This window comes from Myxine glutinosa, chromosome 4 (genome assembly GCF_964187855.1).
Source record: "Myxine glutinosa chromosome 4, kmMyxGlut1.1, whole genome shotgun sequence".
NCBI lineage: Eukaryota > Metazoa > Chordata > Myxini > Myxiniformes > Myxinidae > Myxine > Myxine glutinosa.
The window spans coordinates 86,488,457-86,506,181 of NC_136264.1; the positions used below are offsets into that span (position 1 = coordinate 86,488,457).

A 17,725-nucleotide genomic window follows, 5' to 3' on the forward strand; every position below is an offset into this window, starting at 1 on the left:
TCTTTTATCTCTTTGTTATCCCCTCTCCGTCGCTTCTTAATTTCGCTCACCCCTTCTTCCACTTCTTCTAATTTGTGCCTCACCTCTTTTATTCCCCGGTACGTCTCCTCAAGCTCGTCCTCCAAGGCTACCTTGACCGTTTCCATGTGCGTCCTCACCTGCCGGTCCTTCGTCTCCATTACCTCTATCACCTCGTCCAACCTCGTTGTCAGTCCCTCACGTACCATCTGACATTCCCTCTTCGTCGCTACCAAGTCATTTTTTAGGTCATTTTGTGTCGCTTTTAAACCTCCTAATACCGCAGTGTTCCTTTGAACCTGCTCCACTAACTCCGTTTGTCCCACCGTCAGCTGCTCCACCTCCTGCGTCAGGTCCTCTATGCCCCCTTGTAACTTTACAGTCCCCTTTCTCACCTCCTTTTCCATGTGCTCCTCACAGTGCCTCACCTCCTCGCGCACTCCTCCGACCTCCTCACTCACTCCTCTTCTGATCTCCTCTCCCATCACTTGCATCTCCTGCCCAGATGCCACCCTCATCTGCTCCATTTCCTCCCTGTGAGCATCCAGTTTGGTTTCTACCCCCATTCTGACCCCCTCTATCTGCTGCTCCATTTGTTTAACTTCCCTTTCCGCTTGGTCCCTCATGTCCCTCAATTTGCCTTCCATACTGTTTTCTAACCCCTCTAACCCATTTTTCACTCCCTCTATTTGATTCTCTTGAGCGGCCATTCTGTTTTCTACCCCCGTTAACCCATGTTTCACTCCCTCTATCTGATTCTCTTGAGCGGCCATTCTGTTTTCTACCCCCGTTAACCCATTTTTCACTTCTTTTATCCCGTTGTCTAACCCCTCAAAATTATTGTCTAACTTCCCAAATTTCTTGTCTAACCCCTCACCAGTACCCCTCGCTTCGTCCCTCATTACTCCCAATTGCTCACTCTGAGCATCCATCCGGTTCCCCATTACCCCCATTTGGCCCTCCAATCGCTCACCCAATCGCTCAATTTGGCTCCCCATACTCATCTGTACAGCTGCCTGTAGCTGCGCAATGAGGGCCTGTATGTCAATCGGCTGCATGTTAAAGCCCGTTGATACAGCGGGCTCGGCTACCGCGCGCTCTTGCGAGGCGCCATTTTGCGTGCCTGCTACCCTCGCTGTTTCGCTCTCCTCATGTCCCTCATGTCCCTCAATTTGGTCCTGGACCGACCCTGCTTCACTCTCCGCTACCGGACCCCAGCCGTCTTGATCCGCCATAGCGCGACTTGCAAAATTCGAGTTTCGTAAAACAAATCCAAATTTTTTTTTTTTTCGTTATAATTTCGGCGAGCGCAGTAACCGCGGGACCGCGCTCCGGCTCGATTTTGTCGAGCGCAGTACGCGCTCCGAACCGATTTTCCCTCCCAAAATTTGGGCCTAACTAATTTAGTCCCGGGTCCGAATCTCACTCCTCGACACCAATTGTTACAGACACGACTTTGATGTTAAAGTGGGCCGAGCGGAATGGCCGTCGTGTCCGCACAAATTACCCGACTATACTCGACGTTGACGAAGTCGCGCGATGCTGGCTCAATAAGAAAAAGAAGACACCCGGCTGGATTACAATAACACAATACGACACCAGGGGTTCAGTTCTCAAGACCTCCGGAGGAGGTTATATTAAGGCGGAAGGTTAGATTACAACTACAAGAGGGACAGCATAGAAAGACAAGCACTTAGACACAATCTTATATTATTCCCAACAGACGACAGGTAAACAGGACAACGGCTGACTCACACGGGGATTGATGCAAAGGACAGGCGGGTAGCGATGGCTCCAGGTGCACCTGGGCTCAAAGGTCAGAATCGACTCGGTCCGGTCCAGAGATGCGGGGAGGTCGCAGCGCTCGGATGGCGTCTTGTCTGCTCAAGCTGGGGGCGCATCTGACTCAGCGCTCGCAGGTGGCTTTCCTTCTCCAAGCTGGGTGCGCATCTGACTCAGCGCTCGCAGGTGGCTTTCCTTCTCCAAGCTGGGTGCGCATCTCTCGTCACATCCGGCGCGTGGCCGCGTATATCCGGCGGGGAGTGACACGCCCTCGGCTCGTTAGCTCCGCCTCGTGGAATCGGCACGTTGCTTCTCATTGGGTGCGTGCGGGGGGTTTACCAGGCTCCGCCCTTGACGAGGAGCTGACAAGGAGCCCCTTCGTGGTAACCCCGTGGAGCGCATGGTCTGGAGCTAATCGAGCCGGTGTGAGGACGCATCCTCCCCCGCTCCGCCGCCATCTCCTCTGTTGTTGTTGTAATTGTTGGGGAAGAAGATGGAAGGAGGTATGGGAAAGGTCCTAAACTCACTACTGATGCCATATAATCACATTCTGGTGCAACGAAGAGTCATAATTAATGGAGACGAGGCCTTAACTGACATAGAATAAGAATAACTAGGAAGATGTCCGAAAGTTGTCTACGTGTGGTGCGGTGGACCTGGGCACGACATTTAATGGGGGAATAAGGGGAAGGTCGGCTCTACTGATTGTTATTTACATGCAATGGGACTAGGGAATGGGGGATTGGGGAAAGTTGGGGAGTATTGGAGAAAATAGGGGAATATTTACAAGCGGATATGGAGGCCAAATTCCATATTCGCAACAATATGTTTAAAGGAACCATAACTTTTTAGAATGTAATAGTCAGATGGCTTTGGTGGGATAAGCTTTGGTTTAATTAATGTGCATGAGTTAATTGACCATCATATAGAAGCCATTCGGTCGATCCCACCAGCCCATGTATACCCCGATTCCACCCCTCCTATAATTATAAACCCCCCCTTATTTAGCCTCCATACCCACTGATATGCACGAAGTCCCCCCATTATACCAGGACTAACAAGACTATAACTTCGTGGAACTGAGGTATAGCTGTTGCTATTTTGTGCCCATAATCCCCATCTCATCTTTTATTGTTAACCAGGCCTTGTAGTATTAGTTAATTCCATGACTTTATGTTCATTGTGTTTCATGTTGAGGGTCCATCAGAATTGCACCCTCTGTGGAAGCTATGCCAATCCGTGTGATGAAGAACTTGGCATTGCTTTAAAATCCATGGCACGTGATTAGCAACGTCATCACCAAATTCAAGAACAATATTTCAATTGAACATCCAAGGACTGTGGACAGCCCTATATTGGCAAACCGGAATAAATTAAAAGCAGAAGTTGGATGAACATGTTATGGTAGAAGAACGCTGACCATTATTCCACCAGACTGAGTGACATCATGATTAAAGTGTACTCTCCGAATCTGAGAGATAGGAAACTTTAACAAGACTAAAAGTCTAACTGCGGTGTAGCCGGGCTTGTAAAATATAATAAACCACAAACACATATTATTAGCTTTTTAAACAGTCGTTAATGCTGTTTATAACATTAAACAAAGAAATTTGGAGGAATCCCGACATCCATGAGGTAAGTTTTACTTACAGAACTGAGGGAAGATCTACTGTAGTCTAGATTATACCCCACAAGGGTTGGGTATGTACCGTTTTGTTGGAAGAGATGTAAAGCCGATGCTTTCGATATTTGATGGTCATTTTAACAATCGGTTTGTTTGTGTTTCACACTGAATGAAAAACGTAAAGGTAGAGCATGCGATTGTGATATATGACAGGTTCGACCTCGACGATATGTTTGGCCTGAACGACATTCGAATCAAAATGGCGGTGTGTGGAGAGTCAGCCGCCGTACCACCGTAATGCCATCAGAGGTAATCACATCACCCTGTCATGTGACCAGATCCTCAGCTCTGATTGGTATACGTTTGAGGGGACACACATACAGTACATACATACATATACATAGAGACGAACAAACATTGTTCGAGATGGCTTTGCCCTTTGGGCTACGCTGTAAAAATGGCACGTGTTGCTTACTTGCTTGATGCTCACCATTAAAAAAGGGTAGAGCATGGACAAACAACCATAAGCTGGCAATTATTGCACAGATTTTGATGGGCCTAATGGATTCCTACTGTGTTGAAGTTCCTTGAAAGGGACTCATATTATAACATGAGTGAGCAACATGTCTGATTATAAGATGACACAGTCTGCAATAGCACACCATTATTTACAATTGGGTCATCAATTTGATCTTTTGAGAGACTTTGAGAGACATTCAGGATTCCTCACCTGATATACATTGCAGATTGATACATTGAAGCCTGGCATGTCAAAGCCCTGAAGGACAGCTTCATTGGTGAACCATTGGATATACCCAGAGTACACACCGGTAGGTTTGGTGGAAGAAGTGACAAGGCATACAAAATATAATTGGCACCATTCATACACTACCCCATAACACCACAACATCATTCATTCTCCCCATAGTTCACCAAATATTACAGACCCACTGCACAATGACACCACGTGCACTACACCACGTATCTATGCACTACACAAGATACAGGACCCAGGCATCACCGAGCACATTTCTCAAAGCATAAGGGGTGAATATTATATAATATATATTTTATACTAATAATTTTAATAATAATAATTTAATAATAATAATAATAATTAATAATAATTAATAATTTTAATATATATTACATAGGCTTAGCAGAGCGACATAGGCTCTGCCTCTTAGGCATTGGCTGCATGCAGTGCAATCCTACAGAGATGTAAGGTGCTGTAGCTCTGCAAAGTTCATGCTTAATAGGTGGAGCCGATGGAACTGTTTCCAAATGAGAGCCATAAATACATATATGCATGCAGTACAATCCTACGGAGATGTAGGGTGCTGTGTGTGTGTGTGTGTATATATATTGGTAAACATACATACATACATACAGGGTGAGCCAGAAATATGGTTATTTTTAACACTCGTGTAAAGGTAATAAAAAGTTGTATTTCAAAACAAATTCTTACAAGAAAGTTAAGTACATAACATTCCATTTATTTGTGGAAAAGAACATCTAGGAGATGTGCACCATTTCGTCTGACACATTCCTCCAATCTTAATTGGACGCCAATTAGTCATGACGTTCTGCAACATGGCCAAGCATTCCCTCACAAAAATTATTGTGGGAAATCTCATCATCTTGGCTTAATTCCTGGACAGTTTAAATTTTATAGGGATAAAAGTTAAAATCCTTATGCAATATGCGGCGTAGTGACGTGTGAGAAAATCTTAAGGCTGATGCATGTTTTCGGCTGGATCGATGCGGACTTGTCAAAACTGACTCCCTTACATGCTCAATGTTTTGTGCTGTTCTTACTGATTTGGGTGCTCCTGGCGGTTTCTCTTTTAAAGTTGAACCGGTCCTCTCAAACTTCTGAACCCATAACTTGATGGCACGAACAGACGGCACATTTCCATGACGTTGAACATTGAAATGGAGTTTGAATTGACGTTGTGCAGCAGTTGCACGATCATTATTCTTGTAAAAAGCTTCGATAGATAAAACGCATTCTTCATCCGACCAGTTCCACATGGTCACTCAAGTGTTCTGCCTGCAAAAAATAAAACTAAATCAGTAAAAAATAAAAATAATAAAAATGCATGTTATGTACTTCAATATCATGAATGAATTTATTTTGAAATACAATTTTTTATTTCCTTCACACAAATTTCAAAAATGACCATATTTCTGGTTCACCCTGCATATACAGTATATACTACTAGTGGGTCGTGCTATGTGCAGACATAATAAACATCATAAGCTTTATTCATTGCATGAAGTGGATTGTCAAATAACTTTATATTTTGGTGAAGTGGATTGTGCTGTAAGTAGCATGAAGTTCTGTAAACAACTAAATACGTCAAGGAAATCAAGAATGAGTGATCAGGGTGAGCTCTTTATTTAACCATTCTACAGCTATTATCGTTTTTAATGTAAATAAGTCAAAAGTTATAAAACAAAATTGTTGTCAACAATTCCAATGTTTGCTGGGCAATGCCAAGAGCAGAGATTATTAGACAAATGTACATTATCTGTTTACCTTACTTTGCATCTTCTTTGCATGTGAAGGTCATGGGAGACGTTTCTCCATAGTGATTTGACTTCAATGTGCTTGTAGCATAGTGTCCTGCCTTAACCAAGTTTCTGGTAGATATCGACCAGTGGAACAAGGTGATCGAGCAGTTGGGCACACCACCTTCCGAGTTCATGAAACGTCTCCAGCCAACTGTGCGTAATTACGTAGAAACAAGGCCGAAGTACACAGGCTACAGCTTCGAGAAGCTTTTCCCAGATGCTCTGTTTCCTGCAGACTCTGAACACAGCAAACTAAAAGGTGCCTTTCACTCACTCACACAACACTTTTCAGTTTAATTTGAATAAAAGTGCCTTAATAGAAGCTCTCTATATGAACAACCTTTAGAGGGCATTTTTCCCCGCAGAGCAGGGGTTGGCCTTTTTCGGGCACAATGATCCCCTTTTTAAAGCAATGTTTTATGGCCGGATGCCCTTCCTGCCGCCAACCCTGTTAGTCGCCTCTTGCGACCAGTGAATGGTACTCAATTTGCCGACCTCGGAAGGATGACAGGCTGGGTCAACCACCCTGGTGTTCATTCAGTGATCAACCGGGATTACGAACTCAGGATCCTAGGATCCCAAGCCGGCACCCTAACCGCTAAGCCAACTCCAGAAGCCCTCTATATGCATTATATAATCAGAAAGGAGAGGAGAGTTCATTTGAGAAAATGAAGGAAAAGTAGCGAAGTATAGGGGAGGGTAGTTGGGTTGTTGTGGCTAATGCAAGATTGGACAAGGATTAAATGAAGAACGTGACCGTCTTGTTGCATTATTACTTGGGTATGGTTGAGGCTTTGTAGTACTCCAGCACATTATTGCAGGAAGTTGTAATTTATCTCGGGTGCCGAAAGTAATGACCTACTGCACCCCACGGTGCCTAACATCCACAAGCAAATCCTGGCATTAGCTTAACATCCACCCTAAGGATGGCACATTGAGAAATACAATGCACTGTCAACAAAGTACCAGTCTGACAGTTTATAATGTGGTCAAGAATCAAACCCAGACAGGATAGCTCAAAGATGAGTGAGCCACCTCAACACCATCCGGTGGGAGGTAAGAGAGGATAAGAGTTTTGGTGAGAAATTTGAAAGGAGAGCCGAGGAAAGAGAATAAAGGACAAATAATCAAGAAAGTATGGAAGGTGGGAGAGAGTCATAAATGCTACCATTTTCCATAGACAACATATCATTGCCCCTTGTTTTGCAAATTTGGGTGAAGTGTTGTTCAAGAAGTTTTGGGTACTGCATTCTATTAAAAACATTTCAGTTCTCGCTTGCAGGTTAAGTTAGAAGAACTTGTAAAATATGTTTTGGTAGTTTAAACAATTTTCAGGTACTGGCACTTTCACTCGTCTCAAGCAACAGTGATGCAAACCTCATTTTGATTTTGGTATTTTGTGCTGAATAATGGATTCCGAATTAGTATTATTTCATGGAGATCGAAGCATATGCATGGCTTGTGCCTTAGCTGGGTTCTTCATGTGCAGCTCTTTTATGGTAGACTTCAATAGCCCGTCAACCACGTAGCAGGAGAGGGGGTTTTGCAATTACATATGTGTGTCTGTCCAGGCCGTAACTTTTTCATTGTTAACCATTTGAGTTTTGTCATGAAATTTTCACGAAAGTATGGAAGTTCAATTTCAATTTCAAAGTATGGAAGTTCAATTTCACTCTGTTATGATAATACGGAGAAGGCAAATTAATAATTTGGTCAAAAGGTCAAAGGTCAGCGTCACATAAAATCGTCAATTTTCATGCGATTGACCTGAAATTTTAAGAATTTGCATATTGGCCCACTGAATTGGTTCACCAATCAAAAGCTAGAAGCTGATTTCTTTTTTTCAATTAACAGGTCAAAGGTCAAGGTTGCATAAAATCACCAATTTTCACCCGATTGATCTGAAATTTAAAGAATTTGCATATCGGGTCACTGAATTGGTTCACAAATTTAAAGGTAGGAGTCGATTGTTTTTTTCTAGATCAAAAGGTCAAGGTCAAGGTTGCATAAAATCACCAATTTTCATTTTGTATTTAAAAAAAAACTGTTTTCGTTATTTTGAGCACACAGAAGAAGAAGATGTTTGAATACAAACGAGCGCAGGCGGGGTTTGCATTTTCTGATGCTCTCGAGTTGTCATCTATCTATAATTCCAGTAATCTCTGTGTGTGTGTGTGTGTATGTCTGTGTGTTTGTCTGTGACCGCTGTTTCTCGACAACCACGGGTCCGATATACTTGAAACTTGCCAGGTATATTGCTGGGGACCCGAGGATGTGCCTTTTCAAGGTTTCATATTAATCGGACAAGTAGTTACCGAGCTATGTCCAAAAAACGATTCAACCAATCAGAGAGCAGCGAGTTATCACGTGTGCCGAACGTGGCGAACAGACTCTGCCTCGGACGGCACATTTGAGAGCGTATTCATTTATTTCACGTTGGCAAACTATGTTGGCGTTAAACTATGTTTTAAAACTAATTAAAACTAATTTGCGATTCTTTCGCTTTCCTGCGCTTTTGTGCACGCTATGGCGATTTCTTTACCAAACTCCGCAAGCCGTTCGCTTTGGACCAAACCATTTCATGTAAATAGAGGGGGGGGGGGGGGGGGATTGTCACCGTACTCGCAAGCCGTTCGCTTTGGACCAAACCATTCCATGTAAATAGAGGGGGGGGATTGTCACCGTACTCGCAAGCCGTTTGCTTTGGACCAAACCATTTCATGTAAATAGAGGGGGGGGGATATAATTTTAGATATATATATAGTACGGGCATGCCCTAGTCTATCTATAATTCCAGTAATCTCTGTGTGTATGTATGTATGTCTGTGACCGCTGTTTCTCGACAACCACGGGTCCGATATACTTTAAACTTCCCAGGTATATTGCTGGGGACCCGAGGATGTGCCTTTTCAAGGTTTCATATTAATCGGACAAGTAGTTACCGAGCTATGTCCAAAAAACGATTCAACCAATCAGAGAGCAGCGAGCTATCACGTGTGCCGAACGTGGCGAACAGACTCTGCCTCGGACGGCACATTTGAGAGCGTATTCATTTATTTCACGTTGGCAAACTATGTTGCCGCTATGTTGGCGTTAAACGATGTTTTAAAACTAATTAAAACTAATTTGCGATTCTTTCGCTTTCCTGCGCGTTTGTGCATGCTATGGCGATTTCTTTACCAAACTCCGCAAGCCGTTCGCTTTGGACCAAACCATTTCATGTAAATAGAGGGGGGGGATTGTCACCGTACTCGCAAGCCGTTCGCTTTGGACCAAACCATTTCATGTAAATAGAGGGGGGGGGGGATATAATTTTAGATATAGATATAGTACGGGCATGCCCTAGTTGTTTTAAATGGAGGTTTTGATCAATGTTTGTTCCACCAGCGAGTCAGGCACGGGATCTCCTCTCGAAGATGCTTGTCATTGACCCTGTCAAAAGGATTTCTGTGGATGAGGCCTTGCAGCACCCATATATTCACGTGTGGTTTGATGCCAGTGAGGTGAACGGGGTAAGAGCGAGTGATCACAGCTGTTCTTCTACTTCCTCACAACTCATAAACTTCACATGCGCCTTACATGTGTGTGTGTAGTTAACTCTAGTTAACTCTAGTTAACTGTGTAGTTAACTGTAAGTGTGTGTAGTTACAGTTCACTAATGTGTGTGTGCCTCATAGGCAGACCACTAATTTATGGGTTGCACATGACATGTGGGTACATCATGTAACCATTCACTTATATACACGGCCTTACATAGCCTTACCTTGCAATCATTTATTTATCTGCCTCATTGGACTCACTATTCATGTATTTGCCTTACATGGCCATTTGTTGATGCCCCTTTCAGCTGATCCATTATACATAATCAACCACGTGATTAACAGCCAGTTGACTGCTTCTACACCTCTCAAATTGCCAGCTCCTGATGAGCACCCTTCATGCAGACAATCTCTGAATCTTGCATGTAATAAGGCAACTTTGACTTCACACAACAGACTTTTGTAATATATATATACGATTATTGAAGCCTTTTGTCGTGGATACACCTCTGTGTAGCTTTTCTTGTTTGCGTTATGCAGCTTTCTCTGACTGAAAGAGCATGTATGGAGTTCATTTATGATAAACAGTATGAGCAGTGGTTCCCAGCATTGCCTGGTATTGTTCTAATCCTGTTGGCATTTTGAAGAAATCAAATTTTGTTTTTGGTTCACGAGTTATCAAACAGAGTGACCACTATATTCGTCATGGGTGTGTGTCTGTCTGTCTGTCTGTCCACAGCATAACTACCCGATGATATCATCCGATCTTGATGAAACTTGGGTGGGAGGTTGATATCTTGATCTAGTTGTGTCCTGCCTAGAGTGGGCGTATTGCGCCCATTGTGGGCGGAGCCACGCCCGAAAAAGATGTATTTGTAGGGGGTAATCGAGTTCAAGCTACATCTTCTCCGAGGGAGTTGGTGGAATCTGACAGGGGTTTCGGTATTTGGTTAGGCCAATGTCATGTGTCTAGCCCCACGGAGCTCCATTTTTCATTTTCGCCCCAAGGTCATGAAATTTAGAAAAGTCGATTTTTGATGGTTTTATTACATTGTTCGCTTCCTGATAGGGTGAAATGTCGTACATGATTTATATTATCACATACATCATGAAATACAAGTTTTCCAAAAAAAATTCAGAATCTTCGACCTTTGACCTTTGAAGGTCACAAAGGTCAAATTTTCAAAGTTGTCGGAATCTAACCGAATTTTCCGTATTGTGTCGCTAACTAACCTCATAACTGATTATACATTATTTTCTATCTCATTTCAAGGTCAGTAACCTTCGTTTTGACATTTCAAGGTCACAAAGGTCAAATTTTCAAAGTTGTCGGAATCGAACCGAATTTTCGGTGTTGTGTAGCTAACTAGTCTCATAACAGATAATACATTCCTATTTATATATTTTCAATGTCGGTTTTGACCTTTGTCATTGAATACCGCTCGCTCATGAACCATCATCATCTCCTGACTTGTTATTCCATTTTTTTTGTTGTTGGGATGTAAAACACTTCCCGAAACCCACTAAGGAATGGGGTCAGATATCATTTAATATTACGTTTCACAGAGTTATAGCTGTAAAGCTACAAATGTATAAATAGCTGTTAAGCTATAAAGGCGTATGCACTTTTTTCAATTTCAAGTTTCAATTTCAATTTTCACACAACTTGCACACAAGTTTCAATTTTCTTTTGCCTGGAACACTCACTGATTACCCAACCTCTGAAAGTTTGACGAAGAATCGTTTGGCCATCTCTAAGAATAATTGCGACACACACAAACATCTAAATATATATATATATATATTGTTACGGACCGCGGATAAGATGTTAATTTGCCGAGCGGATGGCGCCGCGGCCCGAACCGTTTTTACAATGACTAGACCCGATCCTGAAACGTTGGCCAAATCGTGCCACAGATATTCAATGAGGAAAAGACAAAGACGACACGGATGTGAAGAAGAAGACGAAGAAGACAAAAATGGTTTGCAATACGAATATAATTTATTACTATGTACAGGACCAAAGAAACCAAGGAAGAAGGAAAGATAATAAAATAATTTACAGAAGAAATCAAGGAGACACAGTGCAATGCTAGCTTACCTACAGTCTTAATTAACCCAGGACAAGACACACAAAACGGACGACAATCAAACTCACACGAATGGGGAAATGGCAGGCAGGAATGGAAGGACTGGTAGGAGAGGAAGGTCCAACGGGAACCGGAGCTGGAGCTTGATCCTGCATGGGACGTCGGGCGGGACCTCGACGGCCACCGATGCCACCGCAATCTGGCCCCCGCGTCACAGCGGGTCGAAACTGTGTGGTCTCAAAGCTGGTGGTGGTGGACTCCAAGCTGGTGGTGGTGGACTCCAAGTTGGTGGTGGTGGTGGTGGACTCTAAGCTCACCTGCCGTCCCTGGCGCAACTCCTTTCGCACTTCTGGACTTGGACTCCTCTGCTGGCTCTGGCGCACTTCTGGTTTCACACTTCTGGACTTGGACTCCTCTGCCGTCTCTGGCGCACTTCTGGTTTCGCACTTCTCCTTTCGCACTTCTCCTTTCGCACTTCTTAACTTGGACTCCTCTGCCGTCTCTGGCGCACTTCTGGTTTCTGCAACCACCTTCGACTCCTTCTCATCACTTTCTTCAAAGGCTTCCGCGCGCGCTTTTTATAACGCCCGGGGGCGATCAAGCCGCCGGCCTCTAGAACACACCCATCGGTGAGCTCGCCTCGGCCCTGATTGGTCGGCACGGGCCCTCTGGCTCCACCCTTGATGACGATGGGCGGCACGCCCAGGATTCGGCAGCTCCTCCCCCTTCTTCTCCAAGCCTACCTCGTGGCTAATGGAGTCGCGGTGAATGCAGTTGGCAATTGAGGCTTTATTAAATGGAAATGAAAGGGGATCTATCTATTTGAATTCGGTGCAATGGAGTGTCAATTAATGGAAGACAAATCCTTAGCCTAATACACAGAATAAGGAAATAACTACCAACAAGGAGGAAATCTATTATTGGCTACGTGGGTGCTTGTGAAATAACTACGGGCACGACCTTTGACCTTTATACAACAACAAATGGAGGAAGGAGGGTCCACAATAAAACAATAAAAAAAACACCATTCTCATATCCACAACACTGCACCCTCCTCCTCTTAGGCATGTCCCGGGCCTATTACTTTTACTTTTAGTGTGGCACGGAGGTGTAGTTCCCTCTACATTTAACCTGACCCTGAGTGTGACAGTTTTAAAACACAAATAAATATGTCCCGCTGCTCCATTGCACCCTACCTAACAGACTCACGCCCACAACTAACCGAATTGCGGAATTGTCTTCAAACTATACATTTACGGTGGGGGCGCATTATTTACAATGACTCTACTTTATTTACAATACGCAACCCAAGACCTGTGATCGTTCTTTTGGGGGGAGAAGACAGTCTGCCCTGCATCGACGCACCAGGAAGCACCCAAAACGCACCAACACACCATCAAGCACCAATCGGTGCACAGTCATTGCAGTTCAATAATAAAAATAACTAAACAAACCCTTGGTGGTGTCTTGCTCTTCGGCTCCCTCTGCTGGCTATTGCTATCTTCCAGGTGTTGTCATCTTCTTTGCTGGCGGCCTATTTGCACATGAAATAAAATGCACCAAACGTGTCCGTTTTTATTTATTTATGGCCCACAGGGCCGACTAGTGTGGTTCACCTGTGGGGCATAGGTGCCCTGAGGCCAAGGTCCGCCAGCAAGATCTCGGGCCTTCATGGCCGGTTCCAGCAGAGGGGCCATGCCCCAACCCATGGGGTCCATAAGTGGTGCCCAGCCACAGACATGTGGTCCATAAGGTGGTGCATCGATGCAGACAGCTGTGGTTGCGAGAGTTCCGGGCGCCCAATGGCGGACTCACGCACGCTCCCCTCGGCGCCCAGTGGCGCACAGTCCTCATGTGGGAGAAAAAGGGCGGGGAAAAGACAGATGAGCGAGGGGTAAGGTCACAAGGGTACACATCAATAAAGGCAATGCAAGGCGAGGTGCGTATGGAGACGGAGCGGAGAAAAGCTCGTCCCTACCGTACGTCACCCCCCCTTGTCACCTACTCTACCCTTGCCCTTACCCCATATGTACAAAATCTACACATTACAAATCCGTCACTAATGTCTTGTCTTCACCATATTTCCCCTATACCAAATTCGTCTCCACAATCCCTCTAACCAAAATTTGCCATCACCCAATTTATCATCAATCCTCATAAGGAGGAAGAGATGGAACATCAGCACAATGTCACACCCACGTCATGATGCGTCTCACATTCCAAACATTTGCATCAAAATAATAAAATAACAAAACATCCATGGCATGGTGTGGAGTAGCGTCACCTCAGGTGAGTGGATGTAGATGGTGCGAGGAGATTCTTAATCCTAACTATCCTCTAAATGACATTAACACACTTTTACACTACCCGGGGTCTTTCCCTGCCAAACCATTGGCCATCTTACTCTATGTGGTTTTAAGAACCAAATTCCCATTGACCAAACTGTGGTGCTTCCTCAATTTGGGGTCTCACTCCCCCGATGCAACTCCCTGTGCCCTTGCACAATTTCAGGACTGGGGCGTGTAGCTCTCCCAGCAGGCCTACCCACCTGCACACCTCCACCACTGCAGTTGCCACCCGAGCTTACCTAGCTCCTCACCCTAACCTATCTAATTGGGGAAGGCCCCTCCTGGCTCTGTCACCCCTTGGTGCCCTCTGGCACTGGGCTACCCGGGTCCGTCCTCCGGATCCTCGGGCCCCATCCACAACAACTCTACCGGCTCCCAGAGCCCACCTGCGGCCTCACCTGGCCGACATCCTAACAGTGGCGGAGTGTCAACCAACTACACACACTAACAGGCGACACGCCCAGCCATTTCCACAACACTAATGCACCCATCCAAGTACCATTCTTCCACACGCACCACAGATGCCAATATCCAACCACAATGTACCTGTACCCTCTACCTAACACTTACACTACCCTCCCCGGGTATTCGTGATGGGGTCCATCCTCCTTTCCCCCATCCACACCTTCGCACCATCCCCTCCACTCCACAGTTTCCACCATACTCACTCCACGACCATCCATTCCATACTCCATATATTCCACACAACCATTCTCCATTCACCTGTAGTTGCACACCTGTGCAATCTCACCTGGTGCCACCTGCACCCTCCTTCCTTCCTGGACCATTTGGTCAGCACAACACACTTCACTATCACTCACTCAAACACTGCTCCATACACCTGTCCAGTTGCACACCTGTGCAATCACACCTTTTAACCACACACACGGCATCATCTGAACTACCTGTTGCTCTGCTAACTTAGTGCTCCCCGTCTTCCCTTTAAACTAAGCACATACCACGTCATTATCATCCACACTAATCTACCTGCATCCCCACTACAGGTATTATTGTCACTACCTAATCTTACCGTTACCTATTGTCAATCTCTAGGTCCCTACACACGATATCCTAACCCTCCCGGGCTAGTTTTCACTGCCACAAACCCCATAACTAGTGCTCCTTTGCCCCCGCTGTGAGAGATGGCAGAGTTGCCATCCCACCACATCGGGTATCTCTCACTACCAATTTTGCACACCAAATTCCAGCCAATTAAAAATTTGCCATCCCAAAATTTCGAATCCAAAAACACTATCATCATCATCACAGTCCGCTACATCCTAGCCTCGGTGCGTTATGACATTATTAAACTCGGCTTCGTAAAGCCGAGCAATGAACGCGGGTGGTTTGGTCGCCTGCAGGTTGAATCCGTCCGGCTTTCGGTTCGAGGGAGGTGGTTTGGTCGGGCCGAGGTTCCACGCATCATCGCGGCTCGGAACCTTGCGGTCCCGGGGCCGATGACTCAATCTCGCCCGGTCGGAACCCCGCCCCCACCAGGGGGTACCGTGCCGCTTCCTCCCACTTGCCCTCGAACCGGACCGGTCGCCTCGCCCGACAAGGCCCGGACTCGGCCGTGCGGGGCGGGGCCAGGCCCGAATCGTGCGCGACGCTCCGAAGCGGCGCGACGCAGCATCGATCCGCGCGAGGCTTCGCATCCAACAAAGTGCTCCGCGCACCGAGCGCCCGCTATCCGTCGCCCTAACTGCTAACCCGGTCAACGTCGATGCTTCACTTGCAGGCTCACACCACGCGACCCATTTCACACTCACAAAGCCCGGCGTTCCAACGCCTCCAGTGCATCCCCCACACTCCGTCCATTCCACCGACGCACTCCCTGTTACACACCACACCTCTCGCGCACACTCACCGTTCGCACACTCCCTTAACACACCTCGCGCACCGTCTTGCGCACTCTCCCTCGGAACATACTCCATACCACTCACTATGGGCGTGCACTCTTGCATCCACCCACTACCACGCTCCGATGTGCTCCCTCGCACTCGCGCCACAACCAACTCAGGTGTGCTTTCTCGCACACCCTCGGCGTTAATCCCATACGTGCATCCTCGCACCCGCTCCACCACCAACTCACTCCTCGTGTCACACTCCGTACACCCCGACGTGCATTCTCGCTCGCACTCGGTTTCACTCCCACACTTTATAACACACCCACTCGCCGACGCACACTTTTTCCTCACACGCGCGCCATTTCCACTCACACGGGACCCTTCACCAACGCCCGGGTGCCATATGGACCCCAATCGCGCGACAATTCTCTTCGCGCTGAACACTTTTCAACAAAATCTCCCGGTACCACATGCAGCCCGTCTCACCTTCGGGGTTCTTCTTCCTCCCTGCACAACACCTGCAAATTTTCATTTGGGTTATTAAGCACAGCATCGTGATGTGAGCACGGACTTTGTACATAATCCATTCCTTCCTCGAACTGCTGGGCTACCTCCGTCGTCTTTTAAATTTTTATTATACCCTCTACTGCTTTTTCTTTATTCACCACGACGACCGCTGGCTTTAATAAAATTCCCTCTTCTACCTCAGCGGTCGCCGGCTGCCCCATACCCCGGGTCGCGATTTCTATACCCGTCATTGTACCCGCGCTTTCCTCCACTTCGCCCAACCAGTGCTCCTTGACCCGCTTTACCTCGTCGTGCACCCTTGGGACCTTTTCGCCCACCACGCGGTCAATGTCTTCCCGTATTCTTTCCATCGTGGCGTTTATTTGCTCCTGAAATCCAACCGGGTTGTACCTTGCTTCATGCCTCGCTTTTTCCGCGTCTAGCCCCTGGGTAGCCATCATTGCATCAAATCCCTTACTGTCACCCATCAGAGCAGCACTGAAATGCATCATCAAAAGGCCCCAGTCCATTGGCACTGCGGGTCCGGCTATCACCGTCACGTACGGGAGGCCGCCATTTCGTGTGCCTGTAACCCCCACGACCGCACCTTCTTTGCTCTCCTCCTCCATTTTCCCCACTTCTTCCCTGGGGTCCTGGGTCGATTCTACCCCCCCCCCCCTTCTAGTTCCCCCACCGGCATCCCGCCGCCTTGACTATCGATGGCACGACCTAAATTTAGATGTTATTGCAATCTCGGCCGCTCCAAATTTTGACCAATTTTTTTTTTCATGTTAGAAAAAATTTGGTTCGGGACCCGAATCTCACTCCCAGACACCAATTGTTATGGACCGCGGATAAGATGTTAATTTGCCGAGCGGATGGCGCCGCGGCCCGAACCGTTTTTACAATGACTAGACCCAATCCTGAAACGTTGGCCAAATCGTGCCACAGATATTCAATGAGGAAAAGACAAAGACGACACGGATGTGAAGAAGAAGACGAAGAAGACAAAAAGGGTTTGCAATACGAATATAATTTATTACTATGTACAGGACCAAAGAAACCAAGGAAGAAGGAAAGATAATAAAATAATTTACAGAAGAAATCAAGGAGACACAGTGCAATGCTAGCTTACCTACAGTCTTAATTAACCCAGGACAAGACACACAAAACGGACGACAATCAAACTCACACGGATGGGGAAATGGCAGGCAGGAATGGAAGGACTGGTAGGAGAGGAAGGTCCAACGGGAACCGGAGCTGGAGCTTGATCCTGCACGGGACGTCGGGCGGGACCTCGACGGCCACTGATGCCACCGCAATCTGGCCCCCGCGTCGCAGCGGGTCGAAACTGCGTGGTCTCAAAGCTGGTGGTGGTGGACTCCAAGCTGGT

At 46.3% G+C, this 17,725-nt stretch overlaps 1 protein-coding gene across 2 annotated transcripts in view; it reads left to right on the plus strand.

Moving 5' to 3' along the window:
* The window catches only part of LOC137424952 (mitogen-activated protein kinase 8-like), a 95,544-nt gene that overhangs the window by 54,899 nt on the left and 22,920 nt on the right, over window positions 1-17,725 (plus strand). For both annotated transcript variants that reach the window (XM_078776113.1, XM_078776112.1), the window contains exons 3-4: window positions 6,078-6,260; window positions 9,389-9,513. In XM_078776113.1, the coding sequence (XP_078632239.1) occupies window positions 6,078-6,260; window positions 9,389-9,513 (308 nt within the window). The remainder of the gene's footprint in view (window positions 1-6,077; window positions 6,261-9,388; window positions 9,514-17,725) is intronic.